Source organism: Antechinus flavipes, chromosome 2 (genome assembly GCF_016432865.1).
Source record: "Antechinus flavipes isolate AdamAnt ecotype Samford, QLD, Australia chromosome 2, AdamAnt_v2, whole genome shotgun sequence".
Lineage (NCBI taxonomy): Eukaryota > Metazoa > Chordata > Mammalia > Dasyuromorphia > Dasyuridae > Antechinus > Antechinus flavipes.
The window spans coordinates 259,642,769-259,665,242 of NC_067399.1; the positions used below are offsets into that span (position 1 = coordinate 259,642,769).

Consider the following 22,474-nt stretch of genomic DNA (forward strand, 5'->3'; position numbering starts at 1 on the left):
TATTGTCCATCTACTTCTATCAGATTCATCTACTTGTTATCCCTCAGACATAAATTTCTGCCTCTTTTTTTGAACCTGTTCTGCCTAAACCTGAAACATCTTTCCTCATCTACTCCGCCAATCATTTAAGATGGCTCAAAACTCTTGCCCAAAAAACCTATTCTTATCTCTTCTTTTCTCCAAATTTTCCTAGTATTTTCAGCATTTCTCCAGTACTTACAGCATAGTCAACTTCATAGAATTTTAGAGCTAAAAGATACTTTGAAGGTCATTTTTAGTGGAATTCTCATTTTGTAAATGAAGAAAGGGAATATCAGAGGAAAGTGATTTGCTTGAAGTCATAATTGGGTTTTAAAACTAATGTCTCTGAATCCAAGTTCAGTGTGCTTTTCATAATATGCTGTCTCCCTTATATAATGACCATAGTGATTATCAAATTAGTTGAATCAGATCTTTATTAACAATTATTTTCTTCAACTAGCTGGCTTATTTATTTAACTGGTGGCTGCTGTCTTCGTTAAAGGCACATTCAAAAGAATACTTAAGCCTGGAAAAGGGATCAATTGTATAATTTTAATACTTTACACAATTTGCCACTTAAAACAAGTGCTAAATATTTAGTTCCAACACTATAGATAGATAGATAAATAGATATAGATATAAATATCCCATAGCATTCTGGGTAGACCCACTATCAAAGAATTAGATACAACTTGTACAGGATGAAAAGGCATAATAGTTGTGATATGCATTTTTGAAAGTAATACCCACATAATTGTGCACAATTCTGAAATGACCTTATAGCATATTTTTGATATGACCTATAGGAGACTGACTTCTGTGTATATTTTACGAAAATTGGTTGCATTATTTCACAAATATATCATGTTATATTTATTAGTACATCAAGACAGGGCAGCTGTTTTGTGCAGTTTAGCATTTTGATGCCTTGTCTTTGATCCTTAGGCATTAGATCAAACAGTGACTAAGGACTCTTGTCTGGCTGTTGGATTCTTCCTGAGAGGAGAGGTTCACTTTCATCTAGAAAGGTGAGTACAAAGTCTCCTTGTTTATTTTCTTACAGTCTATTGTTTCCAATATACCTTGTTCTTGCTTCTCCTCTTTTCTCGCTTTTCAAAGTTGGCCTACTCTGCTAGTCATAGTGATGGCTATGGTCTCTCTCTGTCCTTTCAGAGTTTATCAGACATATTGGTGAGACCAATGTGTAAAAAGACTCTAAAACAACATCACAATCTTTTACTGTTTCTCTTTATTCCAAAAGAAGGCTTTCGAATTAAGGGTCTGGAAGTTCTGGAAATGATTATGGTATGTATAAAGATATATATATATATATACACATATATATATATATATGATAAACTATAAATAAAGGAAATATTAACATTCAGTTCAATTCAAACAAATATTTATTAAGCTCCTAATGTGCACAAAGCACTGTTTTAGGAATTGGGTACATAAAGAGAAAAATAAAAATAGTTCCTACTTTGAATGATTCAGTAAAGACATAGAATTTATATTAAAATACATTATGGCTATGGTCAAGGATGCAGCAAGGAAACAAGATTTCCATGTCAGATAGATAAATTATTTGGGTAGCCACTAGTGTTCTAATCATTGCTGGAAATCTTTTGAAAGAGGTGGAATTTCTAAATGCTTCTAGAGGTAGAAGATGGGAAGTAGGAGAAGATATATCTAAAGATTCAGAGGAAGATGCAGGAAAATCATGTCAAAGGGGTTTTCAGCCTAAGGAAGGTGGAGTAGGAACTAGGAAACCAAAGAGATGAGATCATCCATTGGACCTTGGGGGCAGTGAAGCACAGGAAGAGGATCATGGCCTTAACTTTTAGAACAATAAAAATCCATGATAGGACTCCAAGAAGGAAGGTGGCACAATCAGTGTGAACAGAGAAGACTGTTTTAGAATAATCAAGCACAGCTGGAGACTGAGAGTGATAATCTGGATGAGAAATGACGGGTTATGACATTCTGAATAGAGTATTGATATGGGAGATAATGTAAAGGAAGCAGTGACAGCATTGCTAATAAAGTTGGATATTTATGTTAAAGATGCTTCCTATCCCTCCCATTTCCAGATAAATTCATCAGTTGTCCCCCATTCTCTTTTTTTTGTAAGAGTAAAGGCAAAGAAGCTCAACCTTTCCTAACTTTGTTATTGTCGTTATTGTTAGCTATCTTTAACAGCATTTTTAATATTATCATTCTAACAGTTGCCTTTTAAAACAAGCATTTGCCAACCTTTCTATTTTGTTCCTAAACTTGGATGCTTCTGTATATAATTCCTATCTCCCTACTTTCCTCCTAACCAGATCTGCTTTTCCAAACCAAGATCATATTTTAAAAAAAGCATACTCTCCGTTACTGCCCTAATCATTATGTGATCTAAAGGTGACTCAGAATCTTCAAGGCTATACCCAGAAAACATAAACCCTGACAGGTCACACCAAACTGAGGTGGTTTGTAACATGGGACCAGCAATGGACTATGCTTTTACTGTTTGAGGATTAGTCTAAGTGGGGAGAGGGTCATCCCCAGAAAGTTGGTCATAAAGGGATAAATTATTTTAGTTGTTTTAACTCATGAAACCATCTATTAAGGCAGGAAGGTGTTCAAAACTGTCAGTGGACAAGATTCCCAAATTGATGAAATCAGGGATCTTTTGAAATAAAGTAATATAAATAGAGAAGCATGGTCTGTTATAAAGGGATATTGGGAAGATGAGAAGAAACAAATTCCACAGAGACCTCTAGACTAGAATGCAGGTGTCCCTTAAATTCTTCAGTTGGGACACCTGTGGCATAGGAGAGGGAGGTGAGCAAGTAGGTAAATGTAAAGGGCACCCTGCCACCCCGCTGGAAAGTACTTTTTGCCCTATTAACAGATAGTTGCTAGCCAAACTCTCAAAGGTCCCAATTCAGAATAAATCTAAAATAGTATTTTATTGCAACAAAATGAAATTCAGTATAGTTCTGACTATACTTGGTACTTTACCCACTTGGTCATCATAATCTCTCTCATGTTTATTTGTCTCTATATAGAATTGTATGGCCATAGTCATGTTTCATCCAAACTATCATATCTTGTTCTGTATTCAACCTCCTGCTGTTCTTGATGTTAAAGTTTTCTTTTTCCACCACCACCTTTGTCCTTGGTGTCTTGTTGGGGTTTCCTGTTGTCCTAAAGATTAAGTCCAAGAATTTGACTCTCTGCTTCAAAATCCTTCATTTAGCAATTGAGTCACTGAGGGTCCATCACAGAATCTCCTTTATATTTATAGTAATCTTGGGTTGTAATTGATTCTCTTCTGGGTCACAGGTTTCCAGAAGCTCTTTCTGATTATGCCATGGCCTTGGCCAACCTGAGAAACAATACCTTCATTGACTATAAGCAACTGGGTCTTCGGTACAAATTACAGACTTGGGAGGTAAGTATTAAAAGAAAGAAGGAAAGTTGCCATGCCACTTATGACATACCATTCTTGAAAAGCACTAAATTATTCAAGAGCTGGATCTGTTTCTCCACATCACTCTGAGAGTTATAATCCAGAACTGTGGACATATTGCTTATGGACATCCCCCAAATGATTTGAAGTACCCTTTTTATAAGGAGACGATTTGGAAGGAGCAAGGGGAATCCTCCTTCTCTTCCTCATCATACTTGCATCTATATATTGCTTTAAGAATTGCAAAACACTTTGCACTGTTATCTTATCCTCATAATAACCCAGTGAGAAAAGGGCTATTATTATCTCCACTTTGTGGCCAAGACAAATTAAATGACTTGTCCAGGTTTACATAATGAAATAAGTATATGAAAAAGGATTTAACCTCAGATCTTCCTGATTCCAAGTCCAAGTCTGTTCATTGTACCACTTGACTGCTTTGTACCTTATTCTCTTTCATATACTCTGGTCTACTAAAACTAGCCTCTTTGCTCTCCCTTAAACACACACACTACCTCCCAGATCCAAGCATATTCACTTGCTGTTTCCAATGCCTGGAACTCTTTTCCTCTTCATCTGTCTTTTAGTTTCTTTGGCATCCTTCAAGCCTCAGCTAAAGTTCCATCTTCTTCAAAAAGTTTTCCCAGTTCCCCTTAATTTCATTGTCTTCCCTCTGAGATTATCAGAGGGAATTTTATTTCCTGGATTAGTTAAGTAGGATAAATTTCCAATTTTTCAAAGAGTATCTTTGTGCATGGTTGGTTGTATGTTGTTTCCCTCATTAGAATATGAAACTGAGAGCAGAAAGCGTTTTTTTGCCTTAGCACTTAGCATAGTACCTAACACAGAGCAGGCACTGAATGTTTATTAAGTGATATAAAAACAATAATATCGATATAACTTTTAAAAGTACTTGTTGGATTAGATTGGAAATTATGTTCTATAGAAATAATCCCTTAAGGCTCAAACCCTCTTCTAGTGTCCTAAAGTCTCTATTTCTACTACTTCTATCCTCTCACTGAAGGGACCTTTGCTGACTCTTATTCCAGGTACAAGAATTCTTATTTATGACTCTTCAGAAGTATAAGAATGTAGTAGGCATTCTGAGGACAGAGTACAATCCAGTTTTGCTGAAGCATAAAATGAGTAAAGAGAATCAATAACTGGAAAAGTTATGGAGTTTCTTGAGTGCCTTACAGAGAAATTTTAGGAATAATAGGAAGAAATTTCTTTTTTTTCTTTAAAAAAATTTTTCCCAATTAAATATAAATTTTTTAAACATTTGTCTTTTAAATTTTGAGTGCCAAATTTTTTCTTCTTCCCTCTTCTCTTACTTTGAGAAGGCAAACAATTTGATATAGATTATACAGATGCAGTCATGCAAAACATATATTGATATTAGCCATCTTGTTAAAGAAAACACCAACCAAAAAGCCCCCAGAAAAAGAAAATTTTTAAAAAGTATACCTTGATCAGAAATGGTTAGCATTTTTCATCATTATTCATTCATCATTTGAAATTGTCTTGGATCATTGATTTGCTAAGAATGGCAAAGTCATTCACATTTGATCATACTGAGGGATTTCTGAGGAGTCAAAGGATATTTATTTGAAGGCTGCTTTGGAGTAGGAGGAGAATGGAAGTAGGAAACCTATAAGGACACTATTATAATAATCGAGGAAGTAGAAAATTATCATTATCAGTATGGTGGCAATAGGAGCAAAGAGTAGGAGATATTTTGCAAAGGTAGAATTAACAGGACTGATAGGATATGAGAGGCAAAAGAGAAGAGAGAATAAAAGATAATATAAAAATATTATAAACATTGAAGAATGTATGAATGGTGATGACAGAAATAAATCAAGTTAATAAATGTTTCTTTTCCTGTCTCCTTCCAGCAAGCCATTTCTTGTTTTTGTCTTTGGGGGTTTTTTTGTTGTTGTTGTTGGTGGTGTTTTGTTTTTTCCTCCTTTTTTTTTTTTTTTTTTTTTTTTTTTAGTATTTTTATTTTATTTTTCCAAATACACATAAAGATAGTTTTCAATATTCATCTTTGCAAAATCTTGTGTTCCACATTTTTCTTTCTCCATCCTCCCACCTCCTCCCATAGATAGCAAGCAATCTGATATAGGCTAAAAACATACAATTCTAAATATATTTCCATATTCATCATGCTACACAAGAAAATTCTGATCAAAAGGTAAAAAAAATAAACGAGAGGAAAAAAAAACCCCAAGCAAACAATAACAACAACCAAAAGGTGAAAATACTATTGCTTTAATCCACATTCAATCTCCATAGTTCTCTCTCTGGCTACAAATGACTCCATCACAAATCTATTGAAATTGCCTTGAATCACCTTATTCTTGAAAAGAGTCAAATCCATCACAGTTGATCATCACATAATCTTATTGTGTACAATGTTTTCTTGGTTCTGCTTGCTTCAATTAACATTAATTCATGTAAATCTTTCCAGCAAGCCATCTCTTATTGCAAATAATTTTTAAAAGATTTCAAAAGCAATTCAACAAGACTAACCAATACTCAAATTGAGTTTAACAGTGCATGTAATGTTCCATACCCATAGTCTCCAATTTCTACAAAGAAGAAAGGGACCTTTCCTCATTTCTTTTTTAAATCAAACTTTGTCTTTTTAATTACTTAGTATCTAGTTTAATTGTTTGTTGTTGTTGCTTTTCAAATCCACTCCCAAGTCACTTAACTGGCTATATGATTCTGGGCAAGCCACTTTGTTTGTCTTAATCTTCTGGAAAAAGAAATGGTAAACTACTTCATTATCCTTGCCAAGACAATTTCATGAACATTATGGTCTATGGGTTTACAAAGTATACAACTGAGGGACAGTAGTCTATCAAATTCATGTGCCACAATTTACTTAGCCATTACCTAGTCAAAGGGGAACTACTTTGTTTCCAATTCTTTGTAACCACAAAAAAAGAGTGCTACTTTGGTATTTTAATGTCTAATGGAAACTTTTGTCTTTGGCCTCAAACAAATGTCTTATTAATGTCTTGACTATAGCAAATGCTATAGTCAAGAGTTATATAATAAGTACTAGAGATACAAAGACAAAAACAATTAATTCCCTGCTATCCCTTTCTCCCTTACATTGTATTGGAGATTGAGGGGTGCAGTGCACAGGGGATGGTGGAACATAATATGTAAACAAATAAGTATATATTTCATGAGAGAATACTAGCCACTTAGTGCAGTTAAGACTAAGAACAATATGAACTGAGTGAGCCTGGAAGGATTCTAACAAGTGGAAGTAAAGAGGGCATTATAATCTAAGCATGGGATCAACCTCCTGCAAATGTTCATTAGTCAGATGAACAGTTTAAATGGAATGCACAAAAGAAAGTGATGTGAAATAAATCTGAAAAGGTAGTCTGGAATCAGATTTTGGAAGACTTTAAGGCCAAACTGAGGAGTTTGAATTTTATCCTAGAGACAATAGGGAGTTATTCAAAGCTCTTTAGTTAGGGACTGGCATGATCATATTAGCATTTTGGAAAAATAATTTTGGCAGCCATGTGAAAGATGTTTAAGAAAAAAGTCAAGCTGTAAATGACTTTGCTATTCTCAGCAATATAATGATCCAAAATTATTCTGAAGGTCTTATGATGAAAGATGCTCTCTGTATCCAAAGAAAGAACTGATTGTGTATGAATACAGATTGAAGCATTAAAAAGCGTGATTAGGTAATGTTTAACAAAATAAACAAAAATACAGTACAATACAGAGAGGAGGGAGAGAGATCTGTGAAATTAGGAGTAAAATTAGGAGGCTATTGCAAAAGTTAAGAATGAGAACTTATGAAGACTGAATGAGGATGGTGACTACATGAGAGGACAAAAAGGGACAGATGTGAGAAATGCTGTAAAATTAGAAGCAACAAAACTTGACATATGGCAGTTGAGGAATGAGAACAAATAGAGGATGATGGCATCATTGCAAGCCTGCGTGCTCAGAAAGATGATATATTCTCAACAGAATAGGAAAGTTTGGGCAGGTGGAGAAGAACAAGTTAATTTTGGACATGATGAATTGAAGATGCCTACAGAATGTCTAATTAGTTGATGATGTGGTTCTGGAGCTCAGGAGGAGTGACTAGAACAAGATCTGAGAGTTGTCAGCAAATGGGAACTGATAAGATCAGGGTGAGGGGAGAGGATGTAGAAAGAAAAGAGAAGAATGCCTCCAAACATCCCAAGCTAGTTGGGGTGGAAGATGATGATTCAGCAAAGGATTCAGAAAAGGGCAGATCTAGCTGCAGAGAAGGCAAAAAGGAAGGAGAACTAAGAAAAGGCCATGGAATTTAACAGTCAAAACTTCCTTTGACAACTTGGAGAGATCAGTTACTTTTGAGTGGGGATGCAATTGCATTTTGAGTGGGGAAGCAGATTGCAAAGAGTTAAGTGAGTAGGAGGAGAGAAAGGAGAGGTGAGGAATTTATAAAACTTCTGAGTTTCGCTGTGGAAGGAAGGATAGCATCACATTTTAAATCATTATTTTTGTTAACTAGGTACTAGGTAAGTGTGATCAGGGTGGCAGCTGATGGGGAGGCGGGAAGACCCAGTACTCTTTTCCAACCAGCTGCTTCCCTTCATTAACCACTCTTCTTGTATAAATGAATGCATTTTATGAAGGCACATGCACCCATTTTTTTCTTTTCTGTGCTCACAGTAAATAAGACCCAGCCTCAAATAGGTGATGACAAAGAGTGAAGATTCACCAAAATGTGAAGACATGGAAAAGTAGGAGTTAGCCTAACCATCCAACATAGGCCAAGCAGATGTGTACCCAAATGGCCTTATCTCCCCACCTTGTGTGGAGGGGGTGGTAGGCAGGAACCATATCAGAGCCCTGCAATGTCTATGCCAACCTCTGCTCTAGATGCTCCAAGGTGGGAGTGAATGGGGGCTTATGATAGCAAGTACCTTTGATCCCTGTAAGATAACCTGTCATCTTGCCCACAAAATCTCAGAATTTGACAATTAAGGAGAACTTCAGTGGCCATATAGTCCAATCTGTATATGAAAAAGAATTCTTATTATAACATACTCAACAAGCGGAGTTGTTCACCCCATCCGGCTTCAGTCAGATATCAGCTTGCCAATGCCCTTGAATCTTCCTAACTCGTGCCAAGCCTAAGCCTCACATTATTCTGGATGGGACCCATGTTAGAAAGAGAATAACTCCATGTCCCCTTCCTGGCTAAACCCCAACAGAGAGGTTTAAAGACTGAGAGCTACCCTTCATTCCTATTCCTAGCCCCCAACCACTCTGCTAAACTTGGCTTGGATGGGAGATACCCAGAGCATTCTAACTAGTGCTCCCGTGGAAGAAGAGCTGATTTTGCAATTTCTCAAGACCACAGTGGAGGGCCAAAGTACAGCGTGTTGGCTGTGCTGCTCATCTCCACATCACTCTCCCTAGTTTAGATTAGAAGGACCATAGCCTTATATTCCATCCACAGTGCCTATGGGACCAGTTTGCACCCTTTAAATTTACCAAGCCTGGGACAAATCCCTGCTTGCTCAAACCTGGAATGTCTGTCTCTTCTTTTGCTTAAACTGTTCCCTTTGCCTCAAATATCCTTTGTCTTTATTTGTTTCTCAATTGAATTCCTTCTTATCCCTTAAAGTTTAATTTAAATGTTTTCTCTTCCTTTAAGTCTTCTCTGACTCCCTGCTCCTCCCTAGACTTTATATAGTACTTATAGTCTTTGATGTACTTAACATGTAATGTGTCATATCACCCTATTATTGGTGTCTTATCATTATTAGACTATAAACCTTACTGAAGCTAGAAACCTCTTATCTTTGTATTAACCTCAGATGAGCTCCAGACTGAGCACAGGTGCTTAATAAATAAATGGATATTACCAAAGCATTTGTGCACATGTGTTTTTGAATTTCAGACATCTTACATTTCACATGTCTTGGAATCATCTGAAGGCTAATAATAATATGATAGGGGGGTAAATAAAACACTGATTCATGATTTGCTAATGATTCTTTCCTGCTGAAACATTAACCAGCATTCCATTCTATGGTTCACAAAAATTATTGGGTAATGTGCAGGGAATAGGGAAATGCCCAGTTCTTGACCTTTCAAAGGGCTAAAGTCCTAAAACTGACGTGATATAGTCAACACCCATTCAGATCTATGTTTTCTCAAGTTATTCTCTTTGACACCAAGAGAATTATTTTTCATTCTTCAGCTGGAGGAAGGGGAAAGAAGGTGGAGGGTGTGAAAAAGTTTGGGGTAGGGAGTAGAAGGAAAACGGGAGATAGTCAGGGATGGGGAGTATGTAGTACCAGTCATCAGAGCTGATACAAAGCATTTTTTGGATCTTAAATGGAATACTATATGAATAGTTACAAACCCTACTGAGAAGAATATTCTGATGTTGAAAATATGTATGTTTTTGTTGGTGGAATTGTGAACACATCCAGCCATTCTGGAGAGCAATTTGGAACTATGCTCAAAAAGTTATCAAACTGTGCATACCCTTTGATCCAGCAGTGTTTCTACTGGGCTTATACCCCAAAGAGATACTAAAGAAAGGAAAGGGACCTGTATGTGCCAAAATGTTTGTGGCAGCCCTGTTTGTAGTGGCTAGAAGCTGGAAAATGAAAGGATGTCCATCAATTGGAGAATGATTGAGTAAATTGTGGTATATGAATGTTATGGAATATTATTGTTCTGTAAGGAATGACCAGCAGGATGAATACAGAGAGGACTGGCGAGACTTACATGAACTGATGCTGAGTGAAATGAGCAGAACCAGGAGATCATTATATACCTCAACAATGATACTGTTTGAGGATGTATTCTGATGGAAGTGGACCTCTTTGATAAAGAGAGCCTTAATTGATCAAAGATAGACAGAAGCAGATACACCCAGAGAAAGAATACTGGGAAATGAATATAAACTGCTTGCATTTTTGTTTTTCTTCCCGGGTTATTTATACCTTCTGAATTCAATTCTCCCTGTGCAACAAGAAAACTGTTCGGTTCTGCACATATATATTGTATCTAGGATATACTGCAACCCATTCAACATGTAAAGGACTCTTGCCATCTGGTGGAAGGGGTGGAGGGAGGGAGGGGAAAAATCGGAACAGAAGTGAATGCAAGGGATAATGCTGTAAAAAATTACCCTGGCATGCGTTCTATCAATAAAAAGTTATTTAAAAAAAAAGAAAATATGTATGTTTATAAAAGTAATATTAATAGTAATCCTAGTTGTTTCTCCTATGACATGCAACCTGGGCTGGGTAATTAAGTAATTTAACTGCTTACCTCTGGTCCCAAATGTACAGGCTCCTCTTATTACAAGCAAAAATAGCTCAAAGTACATGTATAAACAGAGCTCAGAATCATTATTGCTGTAGGCCCTGGATATCTCATTTTAAATGTTCTTAAAATTATGTAAACAGGCTGGAGGATTTGACTTCATTCTCTACTCTGTTCTCATCAACAATCCCACAGCTGAGTGCTAGTTCTTGCCCTATCCCTTTGTAGCCTGACTGTTTTCTTTACATATAGAACACAAAGGATAACATTCAGTCCAATTCAGTAAGCATTTCTGATGCCTCCTATGTGCCCATCCCTATGCCAGGAGCTGTGGAGAAAAGAAGTAACAACCAACTCGTTTATCCATTTGTTCCTTATTAACATTGGTCTGCCTAATAAACTCAGCACTTTTCTTAAGTCTGATTGATACCTTTTGTTTTTATTCAAGTCTAGTCTCTGGGCAAGTCACTTAATTTACACTGTAATTTCTAGTCGTATGCCCTGAGCCCCTCACTAATGTTTTGCAGTTCTTTGTGACAGAGGAAAAAAATAAAGATACAGCAGTGACACCTGACAGTACATGCCATATTCTCTATCCATAATTCCTTTTCTCTCAAACAAAAGAAGGAATGGAGATATATATGTGTGTGTGTGTCTGTGTGTCTGTGTGTGTGTGTGCATATATATACACATATAATTATAATTTATTTATATTTCCTTAGTTCAACAAAACCAACCTATACATCAGCAGAGTCTGATAGTATGCAATATTCAATACCCATTGTCACTTAATTTACAGAAAAGGGCAAAAGATCCATTTTATCAAAATGTTCATATGAAGGTCATTATTTACAAACACTTCTGGTGACAAATTCTCTTTCTAATTAGCTTAATGAACATCAAAATTGTTATGCTATGTTATATGTTGATGTGTTTATTAAAAATTCCAACTTAATTGACCTGAAGGCTTTTGGCTAGAGTTTTTTAAGGGATATACTGTCTAGGTTTTCCTTTATTTGTTTAAATAAAGCAAATATTTGTATTTATTATAATTTTAAACAACTAAGCAGATGGTGGTGAACAACATCCATGGTGTATGAAGTGAGTTGTATCTTAAAGTATTTTTGAAATTTATAAAAATGGTTCTGAGAAGACTCAGTTAATCAAAAAGCACTTATTAAAAGATTTATTACTATATGCCAGATATTTTGCTAAGTGCTTGGAGAAACAAACAAAAGGTGAAAACATCCCCTACCCTAAAGAAACTTACATTTAAATGAGTAAGACAATATGTGCATATGTGGATATATACAAAATTTATTTTACATAAGATATAAAGTGGATACAAGATAACTTTTAAAGGAAAAGGTACTAGCCACTGGAGTAACAGAGAAAGGCTTCCTACAGAAAATGGATTTCAAGATAAATTTTGAAGGAAACCAGGGATTCAGAGAGACAGAGCTGAAGAGGTTTGGGGGACATTCTAGACATAGGGGATACCCAGTGCACATGTGTGGAGATGAGATATGGATTGTCATATGTGAGGGATAGTAAATAGACCAATAAAAAACAAGTGTTTCTTGGCTTCCATTTATCTTTCAGGTTTAAATATTTGTGATAATTTTGATTCTTTATTAGACTTTTGATTTCATTATAGGGAACTTCCAATGAGGATGCTCTGTTGACCAGTGTAAATTGACACCTTCCTTCCAGCTCAGTCTTAGTGAGTTGCCTAGGATACTCAGGGAGAGGTTAAGTGACTAGCTTCAAGTCATACACTCTGTATGTTATAAGAAAAAAGACTTGAACCCAAGCCCTCTATCCACTAAAACATAGTGCCTCTTACATTATAAATGTAAATGTATATTATATAAAACAAATACAAATATGATATTATAAATATTTATAATAAATTTTGACAAGTTTTTCAAAACTTATTGGATAGGAGGGATATTCTGTGCCCTTTTTTTTTTTTTAAACTTTTAGAAGAGTGAACAGGGACTTTTGGACAAGTGAACGGGGTCTTTTGGACACAGGAGAATAGGAACCACATTTGATCTCCTTTTCTCAGATCTGTTCCCAGTATAATTGGAAAGATAGCTAGGAAATGATAGATAGGAATGAAATGAATAGTAGTAAGGGGCAAGATAAGAGACTGGGGTAACTTGAGTGATAGTGAAGTTTCAAGTCATAGGACAAGAAGGGTAGAGATGAGGGCTGAGGGCAACATAGATTTTAAGGGTTTAGGAAGGGTAAGAGCTGGGAAGAACAAAGATAAGAGCTGTCAGATACTGGGCCAAATTCTACATCAACCTGTGTTACATAGAAATTTAAAAAAAAAAAAAACTTGGTTCCTATTCTTTAAAATTTCATAATCTATGAAGTTGAAAAAGAATAATTAAAATGCCCAATGGTGGGGCCTGGACCCATGGTCCAATATTAAATCTCATAATAGTTTGATAGCTAAATGACATAGAAACAAACATACAAACTGCATTTTAGTGTTCTTTGCTACATGAGGTAAGTACTTTTTAAAGAACTTTTAGGCATCCTATAATCTATAGAATACAGACTGGTATTATGTTACCTAAATGAGTATTTATAAGCAAAAAAGTACAGACTAATAGTAACCTTAAGGTCTATCACTTCCCATCTATCAGGCTAGCAAGATTTTTCACCATCTGCCTTCAAATTATCTTTCTAGGCTTACCACATCCTATGCAATACTACCAAACTGTACATTCCACTAAACTGGCTAATTCACCACATAAGACATTCCATTTCCTATCTCTAAGTCTTTGAATAGGTTGTCCCCTATAGCTAAAATGCATATTTTCCTCACCTTTCACTCAATGCTGCTTTTCCTTATCTGTGTACATGTTTTCTTTTCAATAGAAATTAAGCTCTTTGAGGGCAGGAATTGTTTAATTTTTGTCTTTATATCCACAGTGCCTGGTATAGAAATGTTTAATAAATATTTTTTGACAAACAAATGAATGACTGGGGTGGGTTGGAATTGTGGGAGAAAAGACACACTAATTCACTCCTGATGATGCTATGATATGGTTCAGCTCTTATGGAAAACAATTTGAAAAAAAATTTTTTTTAAAAAGGTAGTATATTGTTTCTAACTTTTAGTATAAAATTCCTAAGGACAATATTCTGAGGAGGTTATTAATGGTAAGAAAAGATTCATGTGTACAAAAATATTTATAGCAACATTATTTAAACCATTCAAAGAACTAGAAATAAAATATATCTAGTAATTAGAAAATAGCTGAACAGATTATGGGGTGTAAATAAGGGAATATTATTACTGAACTATAAGGAAAAATAAATATGAAAAATTTGCAAAAACATGGTAAGACATCAGTTGTAGAATGGTTGAATAAGATATGGTATATGAATGTTATGGAATATTATTGTTCTATAAGAAATGGTCAGCAGGATGATTTCAGAGAGACCTGAAGAGATTTACATGAATTGATATTAAGTGAAATGAGCAGAACCAGGAGATCATTGTATACTACAATAGCAAGATTATATAATAATCTATTCTGATAGACGTGGCTCTTCAGGCCAGTTCTAATGATCTTATGATGATGATTGAGAGCCATCTACACCCAGAGAGAGCACTGTGGGAACTGAGTTTGGATCACAACATAGCATTTTCACTTCTTTTGTTGTTTGCTTAAATTTTATTTTATTTCTCATTTTTTTTCCTTTTTGATCTGATTTTTCTTGTGCAGCAAGATAATTGTATAAATGTGTATGTCTATATTGGATTTACATATCTTTTATCATGTATAACATATTTTGGATTACTTGCTACCTAGGAGAGGAGGTAGGAGGAAAGAGGGAAAAAATTGGAAGACAAAGTTTTGCAAGGGTCAATGTTTAAAAATATCCTTGCATATGTTTTGAAAATAAAATGAAAAGCTTCAATAAAATATTTTTTAAAAAACATAGTAAGACCAATAACATGATACAAAGTGAATAAAGTGGAGTTTAAAGAACAACATATATAATGATTATACCAAAGTAAATAAATTAAACATGGAAAGATAGGAAAAACCTCTAGTTAGTTATAGTGTTTAATGTCAGTACTATACTGCCAAAGTTTTAAGAACAATTCCTTTTTTTGGGAAATAATCAATAACCTAATTGTTTGAACAGGGTAAATAATATAACTGTAAAGGAATTTGTTTGGGTGTTCATTGCATCCAAACAAAATGCATCCAAAAATTTTAATAGTTTTTTTAAAAGAAAGAAAAATTATCCAGCAAGGAAATTCTGCATATTAGACATTCCAAGTATCTTTCAGCCCAAATCTGAGTCAGTAGGTAAAAATCAGTAGTCAGAGTTTTGGGTTTAATTCCCATGTAGGTTAGTTAGCTTCATCCCCTGGCTGCTATATTTATGTGTTTGGTCACAAAGAAAATCAAGACAGAAATCGTGGGTGGCTCAGTGTTACTTATTTCTCCTCTCAGATAAAGTTCAACATAGACTTCCTACACAAGAGAAATTCAGAATATTTTCTCCATGTTCAAAGGACATTTGCCAAAAAGAATATTTTATGGAGAACTCACACAAGAAAAGTACTCACACAGAAGAAAGAAGAAACAATACAAATTCACTCTCAAGGTCTCTTTCTGAAGAACTTTGGAATTGGTTTGAAACATGGGAGACACCAGAACAAGGACTGCCCAAAATGGCATGTATTAAAGAAGGCATTCCCTTATGGGTAAAGCATAATTATTGTTCTTCAGTCATGTCTCACTCTTTATGCCCTCTTTTGGGGTTTTCTTGACAAATATACTAGGGTAGTTTGTCATTTCCATCTCATTTTAGAGATGAGAAAGTTGAGGTAAACAGGGTTGAATGACTTGCCTAGGGTCACACAACTAGTAAATGTCTGAGGCCAGATTTCAACTCAGGGTGACAAATCTTCCTGACTTCAGACTGAGCACTCTATTCATTGTATCACCTAGTTGCACAGATAAGCAGAATTGCAGTAACTCGAAACAAATGTAAATGCACAAATTTAGAGACATCACAATTCCAAATGTTCATACAGACGATTTGTGGTAGAACCTTCTGAGTTCATAAAAATTCATAGTAATCATAATAGATCAGCTGTACTTTGATCTCAATCTAGTGATGCTATTTTGCTCTTTGAGTATGAAGAACAACAACCAACCAACCAACCAACTCACAGGGATTTGGATAGCGCCTCATACTTAGTTTTCCTTGTAGTGAAGTTTTCTTTGTAGATGTAATCCCTGCTAATGCTTTGGGATGACATTTACTACAGCTCTCTTTTCCCTACCATTCTCAGGTGTTGTACAATATGGCAGCTGTTCAGTGCCGTTTGGGACTTTGGGAAGAAGCCATCAGAAGCTTAGAAAAGGCCATCTCCAGGAGACCAGAAGGGAGTTCAGCCCCTCTAGAAGCTGCTGCAGAGCAGGTACAGGTAAGTCAAGCAGGTGGATAATATCACTGGAATCTCATCCCTGAGAAGAGGCACCTGTCAAGCTGGTGAAAACTTCTCAGGTAAACTTTCTCTAGGTCAGGGACATCAGAAATAATAGTAAAATAGAACAGTCTTATTTATGTTAAGTCTTTAGTGCCTTGTTTGCCTCGAGATTCATCAAAAAAGATCAGTCCCTTTTTCTTCTATTTTGTACACAAATCTTTACCCTTTATATTGATTTCTCTAGTCTAATAGTCATACTTTCAATTTTCAGGCACATGATCAGATCAGACTGAGACACAGTGATTGGTATTTCTAAGAAGAAGGGGTGGTCAGTGGATTAAATAGTTGTGTTGATTTTTTAATCTTCCCAGAAACAAGGGAAAGGATCAGATGACCTTAAGTAGTACCACCCAAGCTAAGGATTAAAGATTCCTGTAGTATTATAATCTTCTGCCAAATATTAGAAAATGAAGAAAGCCCTATTTACCTTATTTCTGTCTAAAGTCACCAAGCCAGATTTGAAGACTGACAGGCTGAGGGCAAGAAGTCCAGTCTCCCAGGGCCCAGGGCTAAGGGCAAGACATGGGTTTCTTCCCATGCTGCACACTATGGAGCCTCCTGGGTGCCTACCTCCATTCCACACCACTACATCTCTGGGGACTTAACTAGAATCAAGAACAGACACTGATGACAGTAAAGTTCAGAAGAGGCTGGCCCCAGAGAAAGTCCTTGCTGAGCATTATCGTGACCTAAAGAAGTCCTTCTATCCAAACTTGATCAATCATATGAGCTCTGGTCCCATAGTTTATATAGTCTTGGAAGGATATAACATGGTTTATACTTCTAGCCGCATGATAAAGGACACTGTCTTGGCAGAAGCTGCTCCCAGAACAGAAGATTACTCCCAGAACAATTTAAGGATACTTCAGCATTCACATCAGCAGTAATGTTGTCCATGCCATGGTCCAATGGAAGTGGCCCAGAAAGAGATCAGCCCTGTGGTTTCATAGCAGTGAATTGGTGGACTTGAACTATTGTTGTCACAGGAACCTATACCATGTGTGAGAGTCTCATCCTACCGCCCCCACACACTGACTATAAATCCAGGAGCAACAACTTCTGCCAATGAGAATGCTATGTTCTTCCCTTCCTTCCTGTCGAAGCTATCTGACAACTCCCCCACCCCCCATCCTAACCACTCTCTCCCCTACAGAGACCTTTCTGATGCCAAGTATGTGTCTTTTCACTCTCTGCCCCAAATCATCAAAGGATTGAGCCTAATCCTTCCCATGACTATCACAGTGCCAGTCAACCTTGGTGGTAATTGCTTATAGCCAGAGATAATAATGAGTATAAAAGGAGACACTTTTTTTTAGTGGCCAATTGTACTTTTTTTATTGTAACTTTTTATTGACAGAACATATGCATGGGTAATTTTTTACAACATTATCCCTTGCACTCATTTCTATTCGGACCTTTCCCCTTCCTCCCTCCACCCCCTGCCCTAGATGGCAAGCAGTCTTATACATGGTAAATATGTTATAGTATATCCTAGATACAATATATGTATGCAGAACTGAACAGTTCAAGGAGACGCATTTTTTTTAAAAAATCACAAAGCCATTATCAGAAATTATTTGCCTCAGACTGATTTCAGGAAAGCCTGGAAAGACTTGCATGAACTGATGCTAAGTGAAGTGAGCAGAACCAAGAGAAGATTACACATAGTAACAACAAGATTATGTGATGATCAACTGTGATGGACTTGGCTCTTTTCAATAATGAGATGATTTAAGGCATTTCTAAGAGACATGGATCATATTCAGAGAGAGAATTATGGAGACTGAATGTGAATCAAAGCATAATATTTTCACCTTTTGTTATTGTTGTTGTTTGCTTGTTTTTTTTCTTATGTTTTTGATCTGATTTTTCTTGCACAACATGATGAAGACGGAAATATGTTTAGAAGAATTACACACAGGGGACAATTAGTTGGTGCAGTAAATAGAGCAGCAGCCCTGAAGTCAGGACCTGAGTTCAAATCTGATCTCAGACACTTAATTTCCTAGCTGTGTGACCCTGGGGAAGTCACTTAACCTCAATTACCTTGGGGGGGGGGGGTGGAATTACACACAGGAGTAGCTAGATGGCACAGTGGATAGATCACTGGCTCTGAAGTCAAGAGGACCTGAGTTCAAATCCAGCCTCAGACACTTAATAGTTCCTAGCTGTGACCCTGTGCAAGTCACTTAACCCTAATTATCTCAGGGGGAAAAAAAGAATTATACACAGTTAACCTATATTGGATTGTTTGCCCTCTTGGGGAGGGAGAAAAATTTGGAACATAAGATTTTGCAAAGATGAATGCTGATGGCTGTCACAACTGAGCAACAACCAGAGAGTTTTCCTGATGCCAGGCCCAGCCTTCTAGCCACTGAGCCACCCAAAATGCCCTTATTAATATGCCTTAGCAACCTTTGTGTTATATATGTTTATTTTAATATGTGCCTATTAACACTATTGTGTTATATATTATGTGTTAATTTTAATATGTACCGATTAACAATCTTTGTGTAATATATATATATATATTAATTTTAATGTGTGCCTATTAACAATTTTGTATTATCTTAATTTTTAACATATGCCTATTAAAAATGTTTGTTTTATTAAAAAAAAAGTATATATGAAAGGTAAGAATGTTGTCAATCAACGATCTTCTTTTTTTTTCCTCCTAGAACTATCAACTTTTTCCCTCTCTTTTTCTTTATCTATAAAATGGAAATAAAATTATATGCAGCATTTCCTAAACAAACAAACAAAAAAAGATGAATGCTGAAAACTATTTTAGCATGGATTTGAAAAAATAAAATACTATTAATATAAAAAGTTTAAAATTTTTTTAAAAAAAAAACATTATTTGCCTCTTCTTAGAAACGAATATTTCTGGATCTTCTGCAATTTCCCAAGGGTGAGATCTTTCGTCCCCCAAAGAAGGATGTAGAACAACTACATGCAAAGGATTTCCTGGGGAAGCCCAAGGTAAAGCAGCCTTATTTTTACTAAGTCTCTAGGGCCTTGTTTATATAGGGATTCTGGAAGCTATAAATTCTTACAAGTTGAATGGATCAATAAAACCTTCCCCAGAACTAGATTGGGCTAAGATCATAGTCCTTGCTTGGTGCTAGTGACTCAAATTGTTAATTTAAACTTCAAAAAACCCCTAAATTTCAAATCAGCAGGACCTTGAGCTGAGACCCCAGAAGTCCTAGAGACAGGGACAGGGGAGGTCAGGAGTAGAGACAAATCATTAAGTCTTATTGAATCAGGAAGGAAGAAGAGGGGAAGGAAGGGAAGAGAAGGGAAAGGGGGGGAAAAAAAAAAAAGGAAAAAGGAGAGGGTGAAGGGTGAGTCTTAGCCCTAACAAAGGATCCAATCCTGAATCTATTTTTTCAAAGTGAGAAAAATTTGAAATCATAACAGAATTCTTCCTATTTTAAGTTAAATCTTGTATAACAAGCATAAAGTAAGCTCACAAATCGGAAATGTTGGTAAAGGCTTTCATCCATCCACCTGTTCCTAGGTGATTAGTCTTAGACTTACCTAACTCACTCTGTATTAGGAATATAGACAGCAACTCCATAGGATTCTGTCCAGATAATAATGGAAAGAGAGTAAGGAATGTGAGGATATTGAGGTGAGATCGTAGAGTTAGGGGTAAAACGTGGAAAGTTTGCCAGGGGGACTGAGATGAAGGACAACAAGGAAGAAAGATGATATGTTGAAACCTTAGCATGAAAATTGTTGTAGATGAGGACCTATTTTTCCTTGCCCCACAGAAGCCCAGCTGTTTCTAATATTTAACCTAATTTTAAGGAAGACAATAACTAAAGAGAATGAGCCAATATTCAAAGTATTTTATGAAAAAAAACATGAATTCCCAACCTTGTATTATAGAATATTTAGTACTACAGACTCACAGCCTAAGTAATTTAGATAGTAAATATGTAAATAATAGCTAAGTGATAGCTATGTAGAATAAAAATGCACAGGAGCAGCTGTTTGTCACTCTGACATGCCCAAAGATGGAGTTCTGAATCTCACCAAGAACATGTCTCTATTTTTCTTGCTCTGCCCTAGGTCATTTCATCTGTTAATCCTAATGACAAATACATTGGTTTTGAGCCTCTCAGACCACAGGTAAGAAGAGATCTTTCCCATTGGGTCACGTTTTCCTTCCTTGTGAAATGACTCTCCAGCTAAAAGTTATAGAATAAGGGTTTTTATGAACCCATTCAGATACTTTGGGGGCAGGGACTGGTGTATACTTTTTCCTATTTTACTTTACTTTTTATTTTGGAAAGTGGTGCTCATAGCAACAATCAAAGAACAACCATGAGTGTCTACTATGTGCAGGCACCATGACAGACACTGGAATGGAACAAATGTGTTCAATTAGATTATTAGGATGGCATGTTTTTATAATCGTGCCACTTAAACATATGGAGCTTTATAATTTTCAAAGCACTTTCACTTACAGTCAAAGGACTTAGAGGTCAGTTAATCCAACTTCCTAATTTTACAGATGGGAAACTGAGACCCAGAGGAAGGGAAATGACATGCTTAAGGTCATACAGGGGGTAACCAGCAGAGTCAAGAGTCAAAACCAACTCTTCTGACTCCAAAGCCAGGATTTCCCCCACTGTACTACTTTGGCTCTCTGTCGGCTCATTTAATATGGCCTACCAACCTTTAGAGTTCTTTGGCCAAACTCATTTTTCCCTATTTCATGAGTAAGAGTATATATGCACAATTTTTCCTAAAATCAGATGGAATATTTGTGGCAGAAACATTATTCAAGTAGCACAAAATTGGGTATCCCAGACTTTTTGGGACCTTAGTCCAGTCTTTTTCCCTTACCAAAATGATATAGTCTGAAAAGTGAGCTTATGTATAATTGTTGCTTTAATTTCTTACTACTTACCTATCCATTTGAGTGGATGCCCATTAAGGAATGGCTGACTAAATTATGACATATGAATGTAATAGAATATTTTTGGTCTATAAGAAATGATTAATAGACTGATTTCAGAAAAGCCTGGAAAGACTTACATGAACTGATGCTAAGTGAAGTGATCAGAACCAAGAGAACAGCAACCACAAGATTATGTAATGATCAACTATGATGGAGTTGGCTCTTCTTAACAATGTGGTGATTCAAGGCAATTCTAATAAAATCTGGATGGAAAATGCCATCTGCATCCAGAGAGAGAGCTGTGGAGACTGAATGTGGATTGAAGCATAGTATTTTTATTTTTTTGTTTATTTCTTTTTCATGGTTTTTTTGGGGGGTAGGTCAAATTTTTCTTGTATAACAAAACAAATGTGAAACATGACAAATATGTTTAAAAGTATTGTACATATCAGATTGCTTTCTGTCTTGGGGAACAGGGAAGTAAGGAAGGGAGACTGAAAAATCTAAAACATGAAACCTTTTTTTTAATTATAGCTTTTTATTTACAAGATATATGCATGGGTAATTTTTCAGCATTGACAATTGCAAAACCTTTTGTTCCAATTTTTCTCCTCCTCCCCTAGATGGCAAGTTGACCAATACACGTTAAATATATTAAAGTATAAGTTAAATACAATATATGTATACATGTCCATACAATTATTTTGCTGTACAAAAAGAATCAGACTTTGAAATAGTCTATAATTAATCTGTAATGGAAATCAAAAGTGCAGGCAGACAAAAAAAGAGGGATTGGGAATTCTATGTAGTGGTTCATAGTCATCTCCCAGAGTTCTTTCGCGGGGTATAGCTAGTTCAATTCATTACTGCTCTATTGGAACTGATTTGGTTCATCTCACTGTTGAAGAAAGCTCCATCCATCAGAATTGATCATCATATAGTATTATTGTTGAAGTATATAATAATCTCCTGGTCCTGCTCATTTCACTCAACATCAGTTCATGTAAGTCTCTCTAGGCCTTTCTGAAATCATCCTGCTGGTCATTTCTTACAGAACAATAATATTCCATTATATTCATATACCACAATTTATTTATTCAGCCATTCTCCAATTGATGGGCATCCACTCAGTTTCTAGTTTCTAGCTACTACAAAGAGGACTGCCACAAACATTATTGCACATACGGGTTCCTTTCCTTTCTTTAATATCTCTTTG

The 22,474-nt window shown here is 35.9% G+C and overlaps 1 protein-coding gene across 1 annotated transcript in view; it reads left to right on the top strand.

The window, feature by feature from the left end:
* Nucleotides 1–22,474, top strand: part of NOXA1 (NADPH oxidase activator 1) — a 52,281-nt gene that overhangs the window by 8,401 nt on the left and 21,406 nt on the right. Inside the window, exons 2-6 of the mRNA XM_051976915.1 lie at nucleotides 967–1,049; nucleotides 3,355–3,463; nucleotides 16,146–16,280; nucleotides 19,218–19,325; nucleotides 20,424–20,483. Of these exons, the coding sequence (XP_051832875.1) occupies nucleotides 967–1,049; nucleotides 3,355–3,463; nucleotides 16,146–16,280; nucleotides 19,218–19,325; nucleotides 20,424–20,483 (495 nt within the window). The remainder of the gene's footprint in view (nucleotides 1–966; nucleotides 1,050–3,354; nucleotides 3,464–16,145; nucleotides 16,281–19,217; nucleotides 19,326–20,423; nucleotides 20,484–22,474) is intronic.